Source organism: Ursus americanus, chromosome 5, assembly GCF_024610735.1.
Source record: "Ursus americanus isolate L20-20 chromosome 5, mUrsAme1.1.p, whole genome shotgun sequence".
Taxonomy (NCBI): Eukaryota; Metazoa; Chordata; class Mammalia; order Carnivora; family Ursidae; genus Ursus; species Ursus americanus.
In genome coordinates, this window is record NC_142131.1 from 77,364,398 (window position 1) to 77,390,516 (window position 26,119).

General features: G+C 42.5%; 1 protein-coding gene across 1 annotated transcript in view; it reads right to left on the reverse strand.

Moving 5' to 3' along the window:
- Positions 1-3,427: 3,427 nt before the first annotated feature.
- RNF130 (ring finger protein 130) overlaps positions 3,428-26,119 on the reverse strand; it is a 134,284-nt gene continuing 111,592 nt past the window's right edge. Inside the window, exon 8 of the mRNA XM_045795000.2 lies at positions 3,428-7,060. Coding sequence (XP_045650956.2) covers positions 6,951-7,060 — 110 coding nt within the window. The 3' untranslated portion in view covers positions 3,428-6,950. The remainder of the gene's footprint in view (positions 7,061-26,119) is intronic.

The window sequence follows — 26,119 nt, forward strand, 5'->3', positions numbered from 1 at the left end:
ATCTGTGCTACAGTTAGAAAAATAGTTTTGTATGCCGTCCTCTGAGATGTTGTGCATAGTTAAGCAGGGACCCAGAATGAGAGGAGCACTGTGAATGACCCAAATATGAAAGGGGTGACTTGAATATTTCAGATGAGTACAAAAGCTACTGAGGGTCAAAAACAATTGTGACATGTGTAGCCTACGGTTTGGACCAAGTCTTTCTCTGGTACAGGACCAGGACTGTTCTAGTAGGTGAGGGTCGTTCCCCATGTCCCAAATAGCATTTCCCAGCTTGGAGTCTTTTCCCTGTTTCTGTGATCACACTGGTCAGGTTTCCTTAGACAGACTCATGGCCACTTAGGAGTGGACCTTGCGTCTCACCCTCCGTTTTAGACTTAGCTTTCCATTCTGGCCCCAAGCACCAGCCAAGGGCGCCCCTCCTCCAGCTGGGTCAGCAGGCCAGGGGGATGAGGGACACAGCGCCCTCTCCAGGAAGGCATGTGTCATTTCAGGGGGTTACCCAGTAAAGGTGCTGGGACCCTGGGACCCTGGCCACAGCTAGTCCACACAGCATGCTGGCAGTCAGTAGGCGGTTAACAGTGTTCTTGAGTGAAGGGAAAGAAATGGCCTGGGTCTCAGAGTCTACCTATTCCCCGCCCCCACCTTTTGTTTTTATAAACATCTCTACTCAGTACCTACCAGTCACTAGAATAGTCCTTTAATATCACACAGCGTGAATACCCTTGGACATAATTGTGGATGAAGGGTAAGTCTGAGAACAAATTAGAATTCACTTTGCGTTGGGTTAAATTTGTAAAAATATAGCTCAGAACATTTATCTGTAGCTTTTGACAGTTGCCAGTAGCTCGAAAGAGAGCTGGAGAGAGAGGGGGACAGTCCGCCGAGGGGGTAGGTTGCTGATGAAGGCCAGCTAGGCTTGCCAGATGACCGACCGACATGACATGCGTCTTCCCTGCATGCCTGCCCACCCAAGTGGGCGACAGTGGACTGGTGAGAAACGAGCTTGGTTTCGGGCCAGCACTCCACTGGGCGGGGGACCCTTAAGCTGTGTCCCGGGGGATTAAGGAGTCACTGTAGCCGAGAAAAGGGTGCTAACCACATCCTCCAGCTCTCAGCTTCTCCACCCAAGGACAATGCGTGTGGTGTATAAAGGTGCTTACCATGATTTTGAAGACCACCCTTGGCTTGTGCGCCAGGGGCTCTGGCAGCTGCCTCTGGGCCCCCGGCAACGCTCCCCAGGCCTGCTGTTCCACAGAAAGTCATTCCTTTCAGGATGCCAAGCCGGGTCAGTGCCACCTCGAACCTCTGTCTTTTGTGGTCTAGGCATGTAGAAAATTCAAAGGGAGGGACTACGAAAGCCCACGATGGAGGTCTGTGTGAATCTAGCAGCACTGAATCCTTCTGGAAGTTTAATACTCAAGTTTGCATGAAATTCAAAGTTAAAAAAAACTTGTTTTTTTGTTTGTCTTAAAGTATCTTCCTTCTTCCCCAAGTCAGAGTGAAGAAAACAACACATGGCTTGAGTTAGACTGAACGGCAAGAGGGAAAACCCCAGATAAGTCCCAGGTCATGGACTGGGGGCCCCCACAGGGCCTCCTTAGACCATGAGAGCCAAGTCTTGGGAAGAGACATGTTGTCCTTTGAGCAGCCGAGGCCCCTCGCACCCCTTCCCCTCCACAGTCACTGGAGGCCGGTGGGATGCCGTCTGGGGAATGCAGATGACTGCTGCATCCCATGCCTGCTAGGGGCCCACCAGACTCTCTTCTTCAAGGCTCAGTTTGTTGGGATCTTTCAGGACACCCCTAAGAAGGACGGCACACTCCCTGACGTGACCAGCACCCCAGAGGAGCCCCATGGCCACAAGGGGGCTACGAGCCCCAGAGTGGGGAGAAGGGGCTCAGCCTCTGGGGGAGAAAACTTTCCCCTTCTGCCATGCCGGGGTCTTCCTGCTGTTTTGCTGTAGAAAAGCACAGGTCCACGCAGCCAACACAGGCACCTTCACTCTAGATCCTTCTTTCCGTATTTTCTCTGATGTTATGATACTTAAAACATGGAAGTTTTCCAGTCTTGCTGAAATACCTGTGGAAGTTATGTGAACATATACGCTCATTTGATCCTTTTCCCAGTGGGCTTTGGGATGATTTACTGACGAAGCCACAAGAAAAGGCACAACTGTCCTTAGGGAGGATGCTTCTTTTAGGCTGCGGGTGTCACAACGGTCTTCCTGTGGTAATGATCCCTTCCTCGAGTGTAGAGTCGGGAGTGAACGCTCAGCTGAATCACTCCAAACTCCATTTTTGGGAGTGAGTGAGGGCCCACCCCTCTGCACTGTGGCCAGGTGAACGCCTCCTTTCTTGGAGAGGGGAGTGACACTCAGTGGTTTTTCTGAATTGGTTGCCGTCAGGAGCTCCTTCTGCTCATACTTTACATGTTGGTGTCCCCACGGCTTTTTCCCCAAGCCTGGCTCTCGTGGCACTGGGCAATGTTGGCCCCACTCTGGCCTCCACCATCCTCAGAAATTAAGGGAACACCAGGCCCAGCTGGACACACACTCTGGGGGATTCTAACTCCTGTGATTGTGTGTGTGTGTGTGTGGGGGGAGACAGAGAGCAGAGGGAAGGAGGGAGACAGAGAGGGGAGAAGGGGGTGAGACAGAGGGAAGGGGGTAGAGAGGGAAGGGGGGAGACAGAGGGAGAAGGGGGGAGGCAGAGATGGGAGAAAGGGGGAGAGGGAGGGGAGAAGAGGGGAGACAGGGAGGGAAGTAGGGGGGAGACAGAGAGGGGAGAAGGGGAAAACAGGGGGGAATGGGGAGGGAGGGGAGAAGGGGAAACAGGGTAGGGGGGAGGCAGGGGGAGTGGGAGAAACAGAGGGGTAAGGGGGACGCAGAGAGGGAAGAAGGGGGAGACAGGGAGGGGAGAAAGGGGGAGATGGGGGAAGGGGGGAGACAGAGGGCGGAGACAGGGAGGGAGAAGGTTTGGGACACCTCAGGGACTGGAATCACGTGGGCCTACTTTGGTAGGTGACAAGTTCATTTAAACACAGCTTCCCAGGGATTCGGATGCGGAGGGCCCCGCCCTGACCACTCTTTCCCCACCAAACCTCTGCCTGAGACCCAGAGCTGCATCTCCAGGCCTCCCTCTAAAGGCCCTGCCGGCCTGAGATGGAAAGTGTCCCCGCAGGGGATCTCTCTGGGTCCCACCAACATCCCCCGAGTCACTGAGCCTGCCAGCCTGGGCTCCTGCTTCACCCTCTGGCACCTTCCTTTTCTGCTTTCAGTGGGAGCCGGTTTTGGCCTAACTGAAGTGCTCTCCTCTGCCCGGACCCCGGACCCCGGAGCAACCTCTCTGGTCCACACCCACCCTGGGGAGTGAGACCCCCGCCCTAGCCAGTCACACCCCTCCGCGGCTGCCCTGTGCCCCTCCCTCCACACCCAGGAAAGCCCCCTCTTCATGACTCACCCTCGTGGCGTCTGGCCTCCCACCTCAGCTGGCTGTTAACGCGCCCTTTGCTATCACAGCCTAAGTCTCAATGATCGCTGGGGTCACTGAGCTCGGAGTGGGTGTGTTTCACACACGGCGCTTCATAAAGGGCTCTGGGCGCGAGTAGCCTTGGAGTCCTGCCTTCCCCCTGCTAAATTCTCCTTGCTGGAAACCCGTGTCTGTGTCTGAGGACGCTGAGGAGCAGCGACCGCTTGGCAAGGTGACCTGACCCGAACGCCACCTCCTTGTTTTCCTGGAGCAGAACCCGAGCCCAAGGAATCGAGGGTAACAGTAAGACAGCATTTTGATTTGCCCTCAGTTAAACCAGTTTCATTCACCACGGAGACCATGGAAACAGCTGGGGTGAGGTGAGGTGAGGGTGAGGGGTAGTAACAATCCGAGGAGAGTTTCTAAAGCCCACAGGAAGTACCAGGTCCCTCAAATTCAGTCGTCTTATTTTGTCTCAACCCTTGGCGCCTGCCATGTTTTGGAAGCTGGGCTGTTGGCGGCCTCGGGGAGGCTGGCGGTAGAGGCTCGGCCTCTACCGGGGAGCCAGGCCTGAGGAGGGACTGCGAGATGGAGCCTTCCTTCACAAGCGGGGCTCCCCAGACTTGCTGGGGTGTCTCTCACCGCTGGGGAGCAGCGCTTGTCTTCCCCTGGGGGAGCGGAGGCAGGCAGCCCTGGACAGGCACGCTGCCCACGGCGCCCACCACGGGGTGACTCCATGCCTGGCCTTCCTGTTGTGTCCTGGCTAGTAGCCTCTTCCCTCTGCCTGACGGGTCAGCGCAGGAGGGCCAAGGGGCAGGTCTTCACTTAGGAAGTTAAAAAACAACCAAGCCGAGAGTGTTTGCATTTTAACTATTTCACCCGATTCAACCCGATTTCAGGCTGCTCAGGTGATGGTTATGGCTAGCCTGCGGTGCCTGCTGACAGGTCTGCACCCAGCTCGGCTGGGGGGCAGGGTGGAGGCCAGAGGGAGAGGGAGAGCCAGGCCCAGCTCAGAGCCGGCCGCCAGAGGGATGGAGGGTTTGTGGTCAAGCCACTGTTCTCTGCCCCTTCTGTTCTTCAAGCAGTAATCCTCCCCCCACCCCCCAAAATCGATCAGAAGTTATCTACACGTCCCGGCTGATAACCACTGTGGCTGTAAGACTTGCCACAGCCGAGATGCCCGTATGTCGGGGAGGAAGTGTCTCTGCACAACCCCCACCTTGCCTGTATCCCACAGCTCGAACTTCTCAGAGGCAGGGGTGCTGAGGAGTTTGTCCTCACCAAGCCTCCCCGCCCTCCAGCGTCCCTGGCACGGCTCCCCGGCGGAGTCTCCACCCCACTGCCAGCAAACAGGCTGTTATTTGGGACAAATATGGCCATTCCCGGAGTACACGACCTCCACGCAGAAGTTACCGTCCCTCCCGACAAAGGCGGGGCATTCTGTAGCCGAGCCGAAAGTGGCCTCGATTTTTAGGGAAAAGGTGCCGAGCTGGGACCTGGGGCACTATGCTGAGTGAACTCCCCTGTAAGAAATGCCTCCTTGGCTCTTTGACGGTGGAGGCGTGCCCTAGATTTACCAGAAATTCAAATATTGTTGTTGAATAGGTAGATATTTTTTTAGGGGCCCAAATCTTTACTTTCTTCTCACGTGATTTCATTCCTTTTCAGGAAGGGGATGTCTTGAGTGAAATGTAACGTATCTGCTTTTTGCGAGACTGTGCCAACCAGGAGAGAATGCTCTGAGGGGCTCTCAGTTCTGCTGCGGGAAAGCAAGGTCGTGGCACAGACTACATGGTCAGAACCGAGCCGTCTTCCCTGTCGGGGGAGCCAAGCCAAACAAAGCTTGGGTGTGTGTCTGCAGCGCCCGGCACACTGAGTTCTCATCTCCTTGCGATGCATTCCCTCCCCGCACAGCCGCTGGGGCGAAGCTCGTCTTCCTGAACAGTGCTCTCTTGAAACTGTTTATCAAAAATATTTTTATAGTACAAAGACAATAAAAAGGGAGGGGGGGAATCAAACAGAAGCCCTTGGTGAAAGGTAAAAAAGAAAAAGCGGCTAAGACCTTACAAATTCTGCACTGTTCCCGCTCCCGTGATTAGAAACAGCGCCGCGGGTCACTCCGAGGCGACATTCCTGATGGCTATCACCAGCGTGGTTCTCTGAGGGGTTTGCTCGGGGCACAGCCGTGTTTGAGGCATCTTGGCAACACACGATGGGAAGAGACACATAAAGAGAAGCCAGCCGCACACGGGAAAATGGCAAGTGTTCACCTCAAACTTGTGTTTTACGGAGTCGATAAAAATCACAGGGTGGCGGGGGGTCACAGGTCTGTGTGGTTTGCTGCCAGATCGAACTCTAGAATACGGAGGCTGGAGTTTCCCTTCTCGTAAATTTGCTGATTGTGGTTCTGGGCCGGGATTACTCTCCAGGTGCAGGTTTCTCGTGATGTTAATGTCATGTCATCCCAGGCGCGTGGGAGGAGCGTGTGTGTCCCTGAAGGTCCGCTATGCTGGCCACCGTGTCTTTTCCCGGAAGCTCCTGGGCTTTCTTGGTGCTGATGCTGAGCCTGGCGGGAGGGGACTGGGTTGGATCAGGAAGACGGAAGAGGGGTGCTCATCTGGTCCCTAACAGCAGGGCTGTGGTCTGATCTTCTCAGGAAAGCACTCAGAGTCATTCGGATTTTGATGCCCACTGGCCATGATGCCCAGAGAAGACTGCCAGGCTGGCCTCCCGGGGACCACCTCTGCACACACCTCAGCAAATGCCAAGCAGACGAGTCCGCAGGCCTCAGGGTCAAGGCCTTTGGTGTTTCGGTGCTCACACAAGCACTTGGCTCTATGTTCTATGAGGGAGGCTGGAGGAGGTGATGGGGACGACCACCTGTCCTGCGTAGCCGGTGGCCCCCCCCTCTGTGCTGCTCTGGGTGGTCAGTCTCAGAGGAGGGACGAAAGGCAAGCCCTTCTCTCAGGAACCTTGAGAAAGACACTCTTTAACAGAAAGTAGAATAAGAGACAGGAAAATACGGAGCGGGCCACGTAGCAGCAACTCGTGCTCCACGTCAGTAAGAGGCTTTAGTGCGCGTTGTAAGTGGGGAGCACAAAAGGTATTTTAAAAAACCCCTGCGGTCACCCTGACACAGAATAGCATGTGATTACTCAGAGACACGCTTGCCACGAAACACTCGCCCCCCCCGCCCACCGGCCCCTGTTCGTCTCTGGGAACAGCCAAGCTTGCTGGGGCCCATGTCCTCCTGCTGGCTTTGGGCGGGGTTTCGGCACTACGAGGCCACCTCGGAGATAACGCTGTCCTCAAAGCCTAACCTTGGGGGGACCTTGCAATTTAACCCTGAGCCCCAACCTGTGCTTGGAAAGCCCTGCCATTCTTCCAAAAATGGACGCTGACAGAAGGATACAAAATAAGAAAGGTGATCAGAAATCAAATCACAAAAGAGGTGACCCCCCAGAGCCCGTTTAGAAAAAATCAGGTTTTGTTCTCATCATACATGTCCAAAGAAGGTTCGATTGTGGAGAATTCACTTTCGTACACCAGGCTCCGAGGAGACAAGGAGTTTCGGTGAAAGAAGTGACCACCTGGAAAAGGGACAAGAAAAAACAGATTTAATCAGGTCATTGGGCCTCCCCTTCCCACACGGCTTGGAGGAAAGAACACGGATTATCTTCAAAGCATCACGTTTTCTCAGATATCTCCATTTTGGGCTCTTATCATGAGACAAATGGAAAGAATTCAGGCATTCCCACAACTTAAGCACAATATAAACATGTAACTCCCAATGTTCGAGTCCCCAAGAGATTAATTTCTGGAGCTTTTCTTTTCTTTCTTTCTTTTTATTTTTTAAAAATGATTTAATTTATTTGAGAGAGAGAGTGTGTGTACAAGCAGAGGGAGGGGCAGAGGGAGAAGCAGACTCCCCACTGAGCAGAGAGCCCGATGTGGGGCTCGATCCCAGGACCCTGGGATCATGACCTGAGCTAAAGGCAGATGCTTAACCGACTGAGCCACCCAGGCGCCCCCACTGCTGGAGCTTTTCAAAGCAAAAGCTGCCTGGTGTCCTCGCAAAGTCTGCGCTTACAAATGCAAAGGTTTTTGCCTCGGGCCTCCTCCTGCACCTCCCTCCTGAATACCTGTTGTGGATGGGGCTGTGTGTGTGTTGGGGGGGGCACACAGCCCCTTCATTAGCTGGGCAGATTGGGGGTTGTGGCTTTGAGGCTCTGATAATGCATTAAAAAGCTTCTATTTATATTAGAGTTATACCTTCTCATGGTTTATTTTTTAATTTTTTAAAAAGATTTTATTTATTAGAGAGAGAAAGCACGCACGAGGAGGGGGAGGGGCAAAAGGAGAGGGAGACGGAGATAATCTCCAGCAGACTCCGCACTGAGTGCACAGCCTGACTCGGGGTTCGATCCCAGGACCCTGAGATCATGATCTGAGCCGAAACCAAGAGTCAGATGCTTAACCGATGGAGCCACCCAGGCGCCCCTCACATGGTTTAGGTCGTTAATTCCACATGTGTAATGGAGATCAGTCATCTCCCGTGACCCTTCCGCAGAGACAGCCACTTTAACCTGATTCTTGCGGGATTTACCTCCATGTATCTAAACAATACGTCTGAGCAGGTCCTTCCTAATTTTTTTTTTTAAGATTTTATTTATTTGACAGAGAGAGAGCACAAACAGGCGGAGCAGCAGGCAGAAGGAGAAGGAGAAACAGACTCCCCGCTGAGCAGGGGGCCCATCACAGAACTCGATCCCAGGACCCCAGGATCATGACCTGAGCTGAAGGCAGACACTTAACCGACTGAGCCACCCAGGCGCCCATTTTTTTTCCCCCCAGTGTTAGACTTTATCTGCTGAGTGAACGTTACGGAAAATGAGGACTTCCCCCTCTCTTCCTCAACCCCTACTTTTCATTCCCCAATATAATGACATTTTGATAAAAATTTCAGCATTTATATTATTTGACTATTCCTGCTATTCAGAGCGAAGCCATGCTTACAGTTCCTTTCCCGAACAACTGATTTGTTTGCACAAATTTCCCAACGTGTAACTGACATACAACAAAATGCACGTATTTCAAACCAGGACCAGATTCAAGATGGTGGACATCTCCGTCATCCCCAAAAGTTTCCTGGTGCCTCTGTTAATGCTTCTCCTTTTTCTGCCCTTCTTATACCCTCCGGTAAACACAGATGAGGCTGCATCTTTCTAGAATTTTATATAAGTGGACTCGTATAGTTGTGTATTGGCTCTTACAAATAAAGCTGCTACGAACATCTGTGTCCAAGTCTGAGTGAAGACACGTGCTTTCCTTTCTCTCGAGTCGATACTGAAGACCGGAGTGCCTGTGTGAGTATACGTTTACTTTTCTAGAATGCTTGAGCCATCGAACGTTCCCCAAGCAGCATATCTGAGTCCCAGTTTCTCTGCATCCTCACCAGCACTCAGGTGGCCAATCTTTGACGCTCTGGCCCTTCCAGTACGAGCATAGGAATATCTCATCGTACTTCTGATTTGTATTTCGCTGAACTTGGGGCATCCTCTCATGTGCCTTTTAGCCAGCTGTATATCTGCTTTTCTGAGTGTTTTGGTAAAATCTCTTGTCCATTTAAAAAATTGGGTTGTCTTCCTATTATTGAACTGTAAGAATTTAAATAAATAAAAAAATATATATATTCTAGAAACAAGTCCTCTGTCATGCATGGTTTGCAACTATTTTTGCCCAGTTGGCGGCTTGCCTTTTTATTTCAGAACAATGTCCTTTGAAGAGCAAAAATGTCAAATTTTGATCAAATCCAGTTTATTGATTTTCCTTTTTATTATAGTGTGCCTTTTTTTTTTTTTTTTGCATCAAAATAAAGAAATCGTTGCCAAACCCAAGGTCACTAAGATTTTCTCCTGGGTTTAGCCAGAAGCTTTACAGTTTTAGTGCTTGTATTTAGATATCATCTGTTCTGGTCAGAGAAAGACATGACACTGGCTTTGTCAAGGAAACAGAGCATATTTTTTGACACCTGAAAACATACCCTATTTACTGATCAAATGATGATGATTATTGTTTTTGTTATTAGGCACATAATGTTATTATGTAAACTCTTAAGTGAGGCATAACCTTTATACAGGTATGTGTATAAATCATTAAATATATATAGGTCGATGAATCTGCACAGAGAACACCCCCCCCCCGAAATCATCATCAGATCAGGGACTAGAACCCCTAGCACCCCATGAGTCCCTCTATCAACCCCAATCACCAGACCCTCTGTTCCCTCCCAAAGGAAACCACAATCCAGACTTCTTACACCATGGTTTAGTTGTGTCTATCTTTAATGGGAACAGTATTCTTTTGTGTCTTGATTCTTTCAGACAATGTTATGTTGTGACATTTATCCATGTCATGAAATGTATCAGGAATTGGTTCGTTTTCGCTGTGGCATGACATTCCACTGTAGGACTGCCTCCCCATTTCTATATCCGATCTTCTCCTGATGCACATTTGAACTGTTTCCACTTTGGAGCTCCTATGAATATTGCTGTGAGAAACAGTCTTGTGTGTAATCTTTTGTACACACGCACACGAAATTCTCTTGGAATTGCTAGATCTTGGGGTCTGTGTATGTCCAGCTGCAGCACATGCTGGCTGTATTAGAAAGTGGATGGGCCAATTTTTACCTCCCCCAGTAGATGAGAATCCCAATTGCTTTATATCCGCACCTATACTTGGTATTTTCTGTATTTTTCATTTTAGCACTTCTGGTGGGTATATATAATGGTATTTCATAGTGGTTTTAATTTTCATTCCACTGATGCCAAAGAAAGGATGAACACTTTTCTATATGTTTTTAGGCGCTTTGTACATCTTGCTCCTCCTGAAATATCTGTTTATTTCTTTTTTTACAAGTTGTGGTATAACTGACATATAACATTATATTAGTTTTAGGTGTACAACATAATGGTTCAGTATTTTTGTATATTGTGAAATGATCACAAGAAGTCCAGTTAACATCTATCACCACACATAGTTACAAAATTCCTTTTCTGGTGACGAGAACTTTTAACGTCTACTCTCTTAGCAACTTTCAAATATACAAACAGGATTATTAACTGCAGCCACCACGTTGCATATTATATCCCTGCGACCCTGCAACTTATTGTTTTATTTGTTTTTTTTTTAAAGATTTTATTTATTTATTTGACAGAGATAGAGACAGCCAGCGAGAGAGAGAACACAAGCAGGGGGAGTGGGAGAGGAAGAAGCAGGCTCATAGTGGAGGAGCCTGACATGGGGCTCGATCCCGTAACGCCGGGATCACGCCCTGAGCCGAAGGCAGACGCTTAACCACTGTGCCACCCAGGCGCCCCTGTTTTATTTGTTTTGTTTTGTTTTTATGACTTCTTTGTCTTATAACTGGAAGTTTGCACCTTTTGACCCCTTTTACCCATGTCGTGCACCCCTAACCACCCCACTTCTGGCAACCACCAATTTGTTCTCTGTATCTGTGAACTCGGTGTTGGTCTTTGTTTTTAAATTCCACATGTAACTGAGATCATATGGTATTTGTCTTTTTCTGACTTATTTCACTTAGCATGATGCCCTCAAGGTCCATCCATGGTGTCGCAAATAGCAAGATTTCCTTTTTTTTTTTTTTAAGATTTTATTTATTTATTAGAGAGAGAGAGCACGATCAGGGGTAGCGTCAGGCAGAGGGAGAAGCAGGCTCCCTGCTGAATAGGGAGTCCGATGTGGGATGCAATCCCAGGGCCCTAGGATCATAACCTGGGCTGAAGGCAGATGCTTAACTGACGGAGCCATCCAGGTGCCCCAAGATTTCCTTTTTTTATGGCTGAATAACATACATGCGTATACACACACACACACACACCACATTTTCTTTACCCATTCATCCATCAGTGGACACTTAGGTTGTTTCCATATCGTGGCTATTGTAAATAATGCTGTGATGAACATAAGGGTACATGTATCTTTTAGAGTTAGTGTTTCCGTTTTTCTCAGATAAATACCCAGGAGCGGAATTGCTAGGTCTTATGGTAGCTCTAGCTTGAAATTTTGAGGAACCTTCAAACTGTTTTCCACAGTGGCTGCACCAGTTTGTATTCCCACCAACAATGTAGGAAGGTTGCTCTTTCGGGGCACCTGGGGGGCTCAGTCGGTCAAGCATCTGCCTTTGGCTCAGGTCATGATCTCGGGCTCTTTGGATTAAGCCCCGAGTTGGGCTCCCTGCTCAGTGGGGAGTCTGCTTCTCCCCCTCCCTCTGCCCCTCTCCCCACTCGTACTCTCTCTCAACTAAATAAAATCTTAAAAAAAAAAAAGGTTCCCTTTCTCCACATCCTCACCAACACCTGTTGTTTCTTGTGTTGTTGATTTTAGCCATTCTGACTAGTGTGAGGTGATATCTCATTGTGGTTTTGATATTCATTTCCCTGATGATGAGTGATATTGAGCATTTTTTCATGTGTCTGTTAGCCATCTGGATGTCTTGTTTGGGAAAATGTTTATTCACATCCTCTGCCCATTTTACAGTGGATTGTTTTCTTGATATTGGTTTGTATGAGCTCTTTATATATCTTGAATATTAACCCCGTATCAGATATATGATTTGCAACTGTCTTCGCCCATTCAGGAGGTTGCCTTTTTGTTTTGTTGATCACTTCCCTTACTGTGAGAAAGCTTTACGGTTTGATGTAGTCCCAGTTGTTTATTTTTGCTTTTATTTCCCTTGCCTGGGGAGACATAGCTAGAAAAATGTTGCTAAGGCTAAGGTCTAAGAGATTATTATGATCTCTTTTAGTTTTATGGCATCAGGTCTTAGATTTAGGTCTTTAGTCCATTTTATTTTTGTGTATGGTGTAAGAAACTGGTCCAGTTTCATTCTTTTGCAGGTAGCTGTCCAGTTTTCCCAGACCTGTTTATTGAAGAACTGTCTCTTCCCCAGTGTATATTCTTGCTCCCTTTGTCATAGATTAATTGGCCATATAAGCATGGATTTACTTCTGGGCTCTATTCTGTTGCATTGATCTCTGTGTCTATTTTTATGCCAGGACCATACTGTCTTGATTACTATAGCTTTGTGGTACATTGTTTAGGTTCCACATGTTTGTGTTTCTTCCAGTGCTTTTTTTTTTTCTTGTAATTGATTTCCAGTTTCACACATTTCAGGCTTGATATGATTTCAATCTTTTTAAAAAATAAATTTATTTATTCATTTAAGAGAGAGAGAGAGTACAAGCAGTGGGGAGGGGCAGAGGGAGAAGCAGACTCCCCGCTGAGCAGGGAGCCCGATGTGGGGCTCGGTCCCAGGACCCTGGGATCATGACCTGACCCGAAGGCAGATGCTTAACTGACTGAGCCACCCAGGCGCCCCATGATTTCAATCTTTTAAAATTTATTGAGACTGTTTTTGGCCTAACGTGATCAATCCTGGAGAATGTGCCAAGTGCCCTTGAAAAGAATGTGTATTCTGCTATTTTTGGATGGAATGTTCTGTATGTATCCATTTGGTACATCTGGTCTAATGTGTCCTTCAAAGTCACCGTTTCCTTATTGATTATCTGCCTGAATGATCCATCCATTGGTGTAATTATATGTCTCTTTAGATCTAAAGTGAGTCTCTTGTAGGCAGTATATAGATGGGTCTTATTTTTTATCCATTCTCTCACCCAAAGTCTTTTGATTGGAGCATTTAGCCCACTTATATTTAAAGTAAATACTGATAGGTATGGACTTATTGCCATTTTGTTCATTGTTTTCTGGTTGTTTTTATAGTTCTTCTCTTTTCCTTTCTTCTTCTCTTGCTTTCTTCCCTTGTGAATTGATGACTTCCCTTCATGTTATGCTAGGATTCCTTTCTCTTTTTTGTGTATCTATTACAAGTTTTTGGTTTGTGATTACCATGAAGTTCCTATATAATATTGTATTTATATATATAATAGTCTTTATGGACAGTCACTTATGTTAGAACACATTCTAGAAGCACATGTTTACCCCCCCCTCCACATTTGATGTACATGATGTCACATTATACATCTTTCTATTCTGTGTTTCTCTCTTTTTTAAAAAAGATTTTATTTGAGAGAGAGAGAGAGAGAGCGCACAGGTAGGGGGAGGGGCAGAGGGAGAAGCAGACTCCCCGCTGAGCAGGGAGCCTGACGTGTGACTCAATCCCAGGACCCCCGGATCATGACCTGAGCCAAAGGCAGATGCTTAACTGACTAAGCCACCCAGGCGCTTCTATTCTGTGTATCTCTTAACTAATTTTTGTAGATATAATTGATTTATTACTTTTGTCTTTTGACCTTTATACTAGCATTATAAGTGACCAATCTACTTTTACTATGTTTGCTTTTATCAGTTAATTTTTTTTCCATTCATAATTTTCTTATTTCTAATTATGGCCTTTTCTTCTTAAAAAAAATACCTTTAACATTTCTTGTAAGGTCAGCATAGTGGTGATAAACTCCTTTAACTTTTGTTTGTTTGGGAAACTCTTTATCTCCTCCAAGTCTGAATGATAACTTTGTCAGGTATTCTTGGTTGTAGGTTTTTTCCTTTCAGTGCTTTGGATACATCATGCCACTCTCTTCTGGCCTGCAAAGTTTCTGCTGAAAATCAGCTGAGAGCCTTATGGAGTTTCCCTTGTACATAACTTTTGCTTTTCTCTTGCCGTTTTAAAAATTCTTTCTCTTTAATCTTTGAGATTTTAATTATTATGTGTCTTGGTGTGTGGACCTCCTTTGCTTCAGCTTGTTTGGGGCTCTCTGATTTCTGGACCTGGATGTCTGTTTCTGATTTTCATAGCCAGATGTTATGGGGGCTTGTCCCCAGACCCAGCGATAGTAGATGTGGGGCTTGATCCCTTCCCTCTTCAGGGGACCTCTGTGTCTGTTATACCCCTCTTGCTTGTGGTTTGCTGTGTGAGGACTTTGGCTCCCTACCCAGTCTCTGTCGCTCCTACCCTTCTCAATGTGATCTCCTTCTGTCTTTATCTGTGAAAGAGCTGTTCTGCCAGTGCCTGGATGTGTCTATGGGAGGAGGTGAGCTCAGGATCCTCCTCCTGCACCATCTTCCTGAGATCTCTCGAAATTAGCCTTCTCATTTTGTGGATGGTTTCCTTTGCTGTGCAGAATGCCTGTTTCTTTATTTTGCTCATTTTCCCATTAGGTAGTCAGTCTTTTTCTTCTTTATTCTGAATAGAAGTCCTTTGTCAGATAAAAGCATTGCAGGTATCTTCTTCCAAAATAGTGTATTCTGATTACCAGAACTTCTTAATTTTAGTGTGGACCAATTATCTTTTATTTTATGGCTTTTTGAGTCCGGTTTGGGAAAACTTTGCTTATCCCAAGGTTTTGAAGATAATTCTATTTTATCTTTTAGAAGCATTGTTTTACCTTTCACATTTAGGTCTATGCTCCATTTCAAATTAATTTTTGAGTGTGGTGTGAAGTAGGAATGAAGATTCATTTTTTTTCTTTATGGATATTCAGTTGACCCAGCCCCATTAATTGCAAAGACCATTCTTTTTTTTTTAATTTTAAAAATTTTTTAATAATAATTTTTTATTATGTTATGTTAGTCACCATACAGCACATCCATAGTTTTTGATGTAGTGTTCCATGATTCATTACTTGCGTATAACACCCAGTGCATCATGCAATACATGCCCTCCAGTTTTTAATTTTTTTAATTTTTAATTTTTTTAATTTTTTTTATTATATTATGTTAGTCACCATACAGTACATCCCTGGTTTCTGAAGTAAAGTTCGATGATTCATTAGTTGCGTATAACACCCACTGCACCATGCTATACGTGCCCTGCTTACTACCCATCACCAGTCTATCTACTGGGTATCTACCCCAAAGATACAGACGTAGTGAAGAGAAGGTCCATATGCACCCCAATGTTCATAGCAGCATTGTCCACAATAGCTAAATTGTGGAAGGAGCCGAGATGCCCTTCAACAGATGACTGGATTAAGAAGTTGTGGTCCATATATGCAAAGACCATTCTTATCTCCACTACTATACAGTGCTACCTTTGACATGAATCAAGTGTCCATAAATGCATGGTTGTTTGGGACTATAGTCTGTTCTACTAAGCTATTTGTCCATCCTTGTATCAATAACTCAGTCTTAATTACTGTACCTTTATAAAAATCTTTAATACGGTTCTATAAATCCTCCCACTTTATCATTTTTAAGATTCTCTTGTTATTGTTGTCTCTTTTCATTTCCACATAAATTTTATAAATCAGGTTGTCAAGCTACACACACACATATACATATATACACACACACCATTACTGGGATCTGATTAAAATTGCAGTTAATCTGTAGATCAATTTGGGGAGAATTAACACCTTTATGATATTGAATCTTAAGAACTATGAACCTGGTATATTCGATTATTTAGGTCATCTTTAATTTCTCCCTATAATGCTTAATATTTTTCTGTGTAGAAGCTTTGCATATATTCTTTTACATTTACTCATCAGTATTTGATGCTTATTTGATGGCTGTGTAAATGGTATTTTTTTGAAAATTTCATTTTAATTGCTTATTGTTGGTGTATGGAAGCACAATTAACCCTGCTAAATTGACTTATTCACTTTAAGAGCTTATTTGTAGAATCTTTTGGATTTTCTATATATACCACTATGTTGTCTGTAAGTAGTGACAGTCTCATTTTTTTCCTTTCCAATCCTTACATCTTTTATTTCTTTTTCTTATCTTATCATAATGGCTAAGATTGCCACTATGACATTGAAAGAGATAGTCACAACAGGTATCCTGGTTTCTAATCTTAGGGAAAGTTTTTAATATTTCATCATTAAGTATGATGTTTGCTGTAGTTTTGAAAATACCCATTATTAGATTAAGGAAGTGCTCTTCTTTTTCTAGTTTGCTGAATGTTCTCTCTCTCTCTCTTTTTTAAAGATTTTATTTAAACTAATCTCTACACCCAGTGTGGGGCTTGAACTCACAACCCTGAGATCAAGACTCACATGCTTTTTTTCTTTTCTTTTTTTTTTTTAAGATTTTATTTATTCATGAGAGAGAGGAAGAGAGAGAGAGACAGAGAAAGGCAGACGCAGAGGGAGAAGCAAACTCCCCTGTGGAGCAGGGAGCCTGATGTGGGACTCGATTCCAGGACCCCAGGATCATGACCCTAGCTGAAGGCAGATGCTTAACTGACTGAGCCACCCAGGCGGCCCTCACATCCTTTTCTTTCTTTCTTTCTCTTTCTTTCTTTCTTTCTTTCTTTCTTTCTTTCTTTCTTTCTTTCTTTCTTTCTTTCTTTCTTTCTTTCTTTCCTTCCTTCCTTCCTTCCTTCCTTCCTTCCTTCCTTCCTTCCTTTTTCCTTCTTTCTTTCTTTCTTTCTTTCTTTCTTTCTTTCTTTCTTTCGTTCTTTCTCTCTTTCTCTTTCTTTTCTTTCTTTTTTTTAAAGATTTTATTTATTTATGTGACAGAGAGACAGCCACTGAGAGAGGGAACACAGCAGGGGAGTGGGAGAGGAAGAAGCAGGCTCCCAGCGGAGGAGCCCGATGTGGGACTCGATCCCGGAAAGCAGGGGTCACGCCCTGAACCAAAGGCAGACACTTAACGACTGTGCTTCCCAGGCGCCCCCTCACGTGCTTTTCTGACTGAGCCAGCCAGGTGCCCTGAATGTTTGTTTTTTTTAAATCAGGAATGGATGTTGAATTTTAACGAGAGCTTATTCTGTAGCTATTAAACATGATTTCCCACTTTTCTTCTGTTAATGTGTTGAATCACACTGATTTTTAACCTTGCAGTTTTTGATAAATCCAAATAAGGTGTAATTTTTTTCCTATTTATATATTGTCAGATTCACTGGGCTAATATTTTATTTACTGTACTTGCATCTGTAATCATAAAAGAAATTAACCTGTGATTTTCCTTTTTTTAATACCCTTGTTGTAATGCTAGTCTCATTTAAAGACTTGGGAAGTTTTTTTCTTTCTATTCTCTGGATAAATTTGTGTAAGTTTGGTGTCATTTCTTCCTTAAATATTAGGGAGAATTCACCAGTGAAACGATCTAAGCCCATGGCTTTTCTCTGAGGAAGGATTTTATTTTATTTTATTATTTTTAAAAAAGATTTATTTATTTTAGAGTGAGAGTGCAAGAGAGAGCAAGTAGAGGTGGGGGGGAAGGACAGGGGGAGAGAATCTTTAAGCAGACTCCCCATTGAGCCCTGAGGCAAGATTTTAAACTATAGGTTTAATTTATTGCCTAGATGTAGAATTCAGATTTCCTATTTCTTCTTTGTCAATTTTGGTACTTTGCGTTTTTTGAGGGATTTGTCTATTTCATTTAAATATCAGAATTTACTAACATAAAGTTGTCATATTATCCTTTTAAAATTTATTTTTATTGTAAAAAACACAGAACATGAAATTTGTCATCTTAACCTATTTTTAAGTATATAGTTCAGTAGTGTTTAGTATATTCACATTGTTGTGAAATACATTTCCAGAGCTTTTTCATCTTGCAAATCTGAAACTCTATACCCATTAAACAACTTCCTTCTCCCTCCTTCCAACAGCCTCTGGTAACCACCATTCTACTTTCTATTTTTATAAACTTTATATTATAAAAATTTCTTTTAATGTATGTAGACTCTATAGTGATACCCCCTTTAAATCTTGATATTGGTCATTTGGGTCTTTTTTCTTGATAGCAGAGATTTATTAGCTTTATGAATAGTCTTTTTCAAGAAACAACTTCATCCTTGGTTGATTTTTTTTCTGTTGTATACTTGTTTCCCACAGAGTTCATTTATGATCTTTATTATTTCCCTCATTTGATTTAGTTAGCTGGTTTTTATTTGGGAGGAATGCTTAGAACATTGACTTCTAGCCTTTTCTCTGTTCTAATATATGCATTTAAGGTCAGAGACTTTCCTCTAAATGGCCTAAGCTGCATCACACAAGTTTGATAATTTCCACTGCAATTTCTTCTCTGACTTATAAGCTTTTTTTTTTTTTTTTTTTTGTAAAGTAGGCTCCATGCCCAACGTGGGGCTTGAATTCATGACCCTGAGGTCAAGAGTCAGACGCTCTATCAACTGAACCACCCAGGCGCCTCTGACTCAAGCTTTTTAGAAATATATCACCTGAGGTGTGCCTGGTTGGCTGTTAGTGGGGCATGTGACTCTTGATCTTGGGGTTGTGGGTTCGAGCCCCAAGTTGGGTGTCAAGATTACTTAAAAAAATAAAACCTTAAAAAAAAAGAAAAGTATTTTACTTGATTCCAAACATTTAGGGATCATTTTGATCACCTTTTCACTATTGATTTCTCACTTAATTCCACTAGTCAGAAAACATACTCTGTATGACTTCAATCCTTATATAGTTGTTGAAATTTGCTTTATCACTCAGCAGACGGTCTATTTTAGTATATACACTTGAAAATAATATATAACCTGTAGTTGATGAGTGTTATATATATGTCAATTACATCTTTGCTAATTATGTTGTTCAAATCCAGATCCTTGATGAGTATTTGTGTGCTTGTTAAAAAGAGGTGTGTTTTAATTTCCCACTATGATGCTGGAATTATTTGTCCTTTGAGATCTGTCAAGTTTGCTTCATATGTTTTTTGAGGATATATTAGGTACACAAAATTTAGAATTGTTTTTTTCTTCATGATGGATCAACTTTTTCATCATTATGAAACATCTCTCTTTGTCTTAAAACATATTTTGTCTGATATTTATACAACAATGATTTTCTTTTGGTCAGTGTTTACATGGTATATATTTTTTTATCATTTTACTTTCAGCCCTCCAGTCTCATTATATTAAAGAAACATCAGATATACATAGATGTATGTGTGTATATGTGTGTTTATAAATTTTAAAGTCTATCTTTATATTTAAATATTTAATCATCATTTTATATTCATTACTGACATATTGGGATTTGAATTTATGACATTAATGCTTTCTACCTGTCCCTCCTGTTTCATGTTCTTTTCCTCTTTTTAAAAAAAAGTTTCTTCTTTTGGATAATTTTATTATTCTATTTTTTCCTCTATATTATATATTATTTTCCTATACTTTTTGTGGCTATGCTAGCCTAGAGACTATTTTACTATATTTTAAGTTGTTACCCTGCACAACATGTATTTTTGATTTATTTTATTTATTAAATATTTTATTATTTAATTATTTGAGAGAGAGCGAGAAAGCGCATGAGCTGGGGGGAGGGGCCGAGGGAGAGGGAGAAGCAGAGAGCCCTATGCAGGGTTCTATCCCAGGACCCTAAGATCATGACCTGAGCCGAAGGCAGATGCTTAACCAGCTGAGCCACCCAGGTGCCCCTATTTTATTTTATTTTTTAGAAAAGATTTATTTATTTATTTTTAGAGAGATAGATAGAGGGTGAGTGTGGAGGGGGAGGGGCAGATGAAGAGGGAGAGAGAGAATCTCAAGCAGACTTCCCGCTGATTGTGGAGCCTGACTTGGGGCTCCATCTCATGACCCTGAGATCATGACCTGAGCTGAAATCAAGAGCTGAATGCTTAACCAGTTGAGCCACCCAGGTGCTCCATCTTTGATTTATTACAGTCTAATACAAATTAGTATTTTTGCTTATTCCTGGGCAATGCAAATATCTCAAAAGCACTTTAATCCTCTTCCATCTTTTGTGCAACTGACGTCAGGTAATCGCCACATCACTATTAGAGTTCTATACATCAGTTGTCCTTTAGGTTAAGCTGCATATCTACCCTCTCTGTGGCACTTTAATCTTCCTGCATCTCCATGTTCTTATCTGGAATAATCGTCCTTCTGCCTGAAGAATTTTCTCTCGGTATTTCTGTTTGTTGGAAAAGGTCTTATTTATTTATTATTTTTGGAATGAAGCATTTCATTAATTTTTTTATTGAAGTATAGTTGACATACAATGTTACCTTAGTTTCAGGTGTACAACATAGTGAGTGATTCAACAATTCTATACATTATGCTGTGCTCACCGAGATAAATGTAGCTAACATCTGTCACCACACAAAGTTATTACAATATTATCGACTATATTCTCTATGCTGTACTTTTCATCCCTGTGAATTAATTATTTTATACATATTTATTTTTGACGATTTTTTTCCTAGGCTGTTTAGGTTGGCAGGTTTTTTCCCCCCTAACACTTCACGTCACTGTTTTCTGGTTTTCATTGCTTTTGTCAAGACACCAACTCTCAGTCCTCTACTGTTGCTTTAAAGGTAACATACCTCATACTGAAGAAGGAAAAACAAAGCTGGAGGGCTCATACGTCCGGATCTCAAAGCTACTACAAAAGTATGGTAATAAATACAGTGTGGCATTAGCATCAAGATAGATAGAACAATGACATATAATTTAGAGTGTACAAATAAACTCATATTATGCTTAACTGATTTTCAACAAGGGTAGCAGGACCATTCAATGGGGGAAAGAATAATCTCTTCAACAACTGGTACTGGGACAAATGGATATTTACTTGCAAAAGGATGAAGTTGGACCCTTATCTCACACTAATACATACATATTAACTCAAAATGGATCAAAGACCTAAATATAAGAGCTGAAACTACAAAACTCTTGGAAGTTTTTGTGACCTTGAATTAGGCAACAGTTTCCTAGATAGGACACCTAAAGCGTAAGCTACCAAAGAAGACAAATTGCGCTCCATCAAAATTAAAAACTTGTGCTTTGAAACACACTATCAAGAAAGTGAACAGATAACTCATAAAATGGTAGAAAATATTTGCAAATCATATACCTGACAAGGGCCAAGTATCTGGAATATATAAAGAATTTTTATAACGCCACAACAAAAGACAAACAATGAAATTGCTAATTAAAAAACAAAGGACTTGAACAGACAAAGGACTTCTAAAGAAGGCATACAAGTGGTCAGCAAGTACTTGAAAGGTGCTCATAATCATTAGTCACTAGGGAAATGCAAATTAAAACCACAATGTGGTACCATTTCACGTTCACTAAAAATGGCTACAATTTTTTTTATTTATTTATTTTTAAAGATTTTATTTATTTATTTGACACAGAGAGAGAGACAGCCAGCGAGAGAGGGAACACAAGCAGGGGGAGTGGGAGAGGAAGAAGCAGGCTCATAGCGGAGGAGCCTGATGCGGGGCTCGATCCCAGGATTCTGGGATCACATTCTGAGATGAAGGCAGATGCTTAACGACTGACCCACCCAGGCGCCCCAAAAATGGCTATGATTTTTAAAAAACATTTTTTAAAGATTTCCTTATTTATTTGAGAGAGAATGAGAGCAAGAGAGATCACAGAGGGAGAGGGAGAAGCAAACTCCTCGCTGAGCAGGGAGCCCGAAGTGGAGTTCACTCCCAGGACCCTGATATCATGACCCGAGCCAAAGGCAGACGCTTAACCAACTGAGCCACCTAGGCGCCCCTATAATTTTTTTTTTTTAAAGGAAAATAGCAAGTGTTGGTGAAGATGTAGAGAAACTGGAACCCTTGTACGCTGCTGGTGGGAATGTAACATGGTTCAGCCACTGTGGGAAACATTTTGGAGGTTCCTCCAAAAGTTAAACACAGAATTACCATAGGATCCAGCAATTTCACACCTAGGTAGATACTTAAAAGAAAGGAAAAGAGAGATACAAACAGATTTTTGTACACCAATTCCTAGCAGCATTATTCACAATAGCCAAAAGGTGGAAGCAGCTCAAATGTTCACCAATGGATGAATGAACAAATTGTGGTATATATATATATGTATATATATATATCATATATATTATATATATCATAAATATACATATACATCATATATCATATCACATATATATCATATAATATATATCATATCACATATATACATATATATCATATATATACACATATATCATATATACATATATATACATATATATATCATATATATATTACACACACACACACACACACACACACACACACACTGGACTACTAGCCATAAAAAGGCATGAAGTACCAATACATGCTACAGTATGGATCATTATGAAAACATTATGCTAAGTGAAAGAAGATGGACCAAAAGATCACATAATTTCTATGATTCCATTTATATGAAGTATCTGGACCGGGTATGTCCACAGACAGAACACAGGTATTTTCCAAGGGCTGGAGGAGAGGACAGACTGAGGAACAACTACTTCATGGGCAGAGGTTTGCTTTCTGGGGTGATAAAAACTTCTTAGAACTGGATAGAGGTGGTGGTCATACAACACTGTGATTATACGAAATGCCATTTATCACTTTGAAGTGGTTAATTTTGTTATGTGAATTTCTTCTCAATTAAAAAGATGTATCTTTTTTCTCTAACTGCTTTAAAGTTTTTTTCTTTTTATACTGCTCCCCCCACTTTTTTTTTGAGTTTTACTATGATGTATCTTGGTGTGTTTTTCTTGAATCTGTGATTTGATGTCTTTTGTCACTTTTGGAAAACTCTCTGTCATTTTCTCTTCAAATACTGCTTTTGCTTCAATTGATCTTTCCTTCTATGACCCGACCCGAATGACATGTATGTTAGATTTTCTTTCATCACGATCTAAATTCTCTTGTGTGGTTCCCCCCTCCCTTTATTGTATTTTCCCTCCCTTTTTCCTTTTGTGCTTCAGGTTGAATATTTTCTCCTGACCTGTATTCCAGTTCACAGATCCTTTCTTCAGCAATGTTTAAGCTGATGTTAAACCTTCTATGGGGTTCTTACTGTCAGTCCTCACATTCCATTCACTTTTTTTGCTGTTTCATTTATTTCTGAAATTATCCATCTTGCCGTCAGTTCCTGAGCATACTTAAAGTTATATTAATAGTTTGATATTTCTGATCTTTGTATTTCTGTGGTTCTACTTCTATTCTTTGTTTTTCCTCCTTCCTGGTTGTTTGGTCTTCTAGTATGCCTGGTATTTTTGATGGTTTGTTGGACAGTACATATGAAAACTGTAGAGATCTGAGGCTGCTGGTGGTGGTATCTTCCTCTAGAGGATTTCCACATATCACTTTTAGGCTATGGGTATATGCTTCAATCCAATTAAAAATGAAGCAGATTCAAAGTTAGTCTTCAGTCTTTAAGAGGGTTAGTTAAATTCTGGTTCAACCTCTATCTAGTTCAAGGGTATACCCCTTTGGGGATCCCAGGGGAAAGCCTAGGGTGCTTATCAGGGCACATTGCTTTTGGTGGGCTCTGAACTCCAGATTATGTCTCACAAGTCCAGTAAGACTGCCTGAGCTCTCCTCATTGGTCATTCAGCCCCCACATTCTGGTCACTTCTCAGCCATTGTTTATGCATTGGCAAATGCCTCGAAAATAAAAGCAGTGTTGAACATTGGGTTCATATTTCTGCATTCCCTTTCCTCTGGGCTCTTGGCTTCTCAGGTCCTCACCGCACTGATAGCTCTTCAATGCCTTAAAATAGAATATTAAAAAAAAAATGCTTTTTCATAGTCTGTGGTTGTTTTTGGTATGATGTTTGGACTACAACAAGCTAGTATGACATTACCAGCAGCAGAAATGTGATCAACTTATTTCAATGGCTTAGAGCTCTCTTTTGTGTGGCATAAAGTTTTTCTAGACTTTACAACCTTGAAATTGATTAATACAATTAAAAAATAAAATAGAGAAGATTTTGTAATTCTCAGAAAAATATAAGTACTTGGTTATGTGTGCTGTCCTATTTGCTGTTTTCTCTTTCTTCCCCAATTAGACCCTACATTTATGAGTACAACTCAGTTATATTTTATCTTTGACTTTTCACATTATGCCGGCAAACACTGCATAGATTTGAACTGAATTGATGCATACTATCCCAATCACATCACTAATTTGTATTCAGATAATTTTCTTTTCAAGATTTTATTCATTTATTTGACAGAGAGGGAGAGAGTGCGCGCACACAGGTAGGCAGAGTGACAGGCAGAGGGAGAGGGAGAAGCAGGCTCCCCACTGAGCAGAGAGCCTGATGTGGGCTCGATCCCAGGACTCTGGGATCATGACCTGAGCCGAAGGCAGATGCTTAACCGATGCAGCCACCCAGGCGCCCCTGTCTCCAGATAGTTTTAACTTGGAACTCCCCTAAGAGGAAATAAAGAGATTTTTTGCACTAAGAAAGAGGTAAGAGGGGTGCCTGGCTGACTCAGTTGGAAGAGGGTGTGACTTTTGATCTCGAGGTCATGAGTTTGAGCCCTACACTGGGTAGAGATTACTAAAAAAAAGTGAATAAAAACTAAAGAAAAAAAAAAAAAGAAACAGATAAGCTAGAAATTAACCATCATTTGCGACTTCTGTGTATCATTGGTTTTGGTAGTTATACAGTCTTTGTAAGGATTACAAAAGATTTAAAACAACTGAAATGTCCATCAACTAAGAACTGATGCAATATACAATGCATTTATCATTATTAAAGAGAATGAGGCAGACACATCCATGCACTGATGTGGAAAAATCTCCAAATCCTGGAGAGGAAGAAAATTATGGTCCACATATTCTTTTTTGGCAAACCTATTGTTTCCTATAGTCATGGTCTCAAATTGTGTTAAGTACTTCTTTTCTTTTTTTTTTTTAAATGATTTTTTATTATATTATGTTAGTCACCATAAGTACTTATTTTCTGATTCAGTTCTAGCAAAGAGTAAATGGAAGCCTGTCTATGCTTTGAAAGTGTGAGCTTTTGTGAGAAGAAATTTTAGATAAACTTAAGGGAATTGCTCATGCAGATGCAAAAGGAAACAGAATTCTGTAGAGTAGAGCCACTTAAGGAGAAACTTGTAAGGTTAAGGTGAAGACAGGAGGCATTCACAAAAGTACAAATTCTAACTGCTTCTAAATGTAACCGTGAGAGCATCTTGTGACGGTATTTGTGAAGTCCCTGTCTGAGGCTTCTGGATTTCAAGGGTGTTACATTTATTCTTAAAATACCCTGTGCTAATTTGTTGCTATGGTTAACCAGACTCCCATGTCACCAGTGGCCCTCTTCTGGGGATATAAGGTATGGGTTCTTTCGCTTCGCAGAAAGTGTGAAAAATGTGTTGTTGTTGTTGACTATTAGCATGTTCTTCAGGAAAATAATTTAAGATGAGGAATAAGGGTTGAAGGGGAAAAACTCAAAATTTCTACGTAATTTCACAACAACCCTGCAATATAGACGTGTTTATTACAGAGAGATGAGATAACTGGTTCAAAATCATCCAGCTAGAAGTAGAATCCAGGTAAAGCTGAATCCAGAGCAAAGGGATCTTTCAGTTTTATACTCTTAACACATAAGGACTTTGGGTTGTAGTTCTGATCAAACTGCAAAAAAAATTTAACAATTAAATTTAATTGATATAATTAATTTATATGATTTAATTTAAACTCCCTAGGTGCAACACTGTTGACTGATTTAAGAGTTCTTTTTTTTTATGCTGTATAATAAATGGCTACAGTAAATGAGAAGGTATATTTTTTCTAAGGCAATCAAAATTCAATTAAAATTCAAAGACTTTCCGGGGTGCCTGGGTGACTCAGTCGGTTAAGCGTCCGACTCTTGATTTCGGCTCAGGTTACGATCTCAGGGTTGTGAGATCGAGGGCTGCACCGGGCTCTGTGC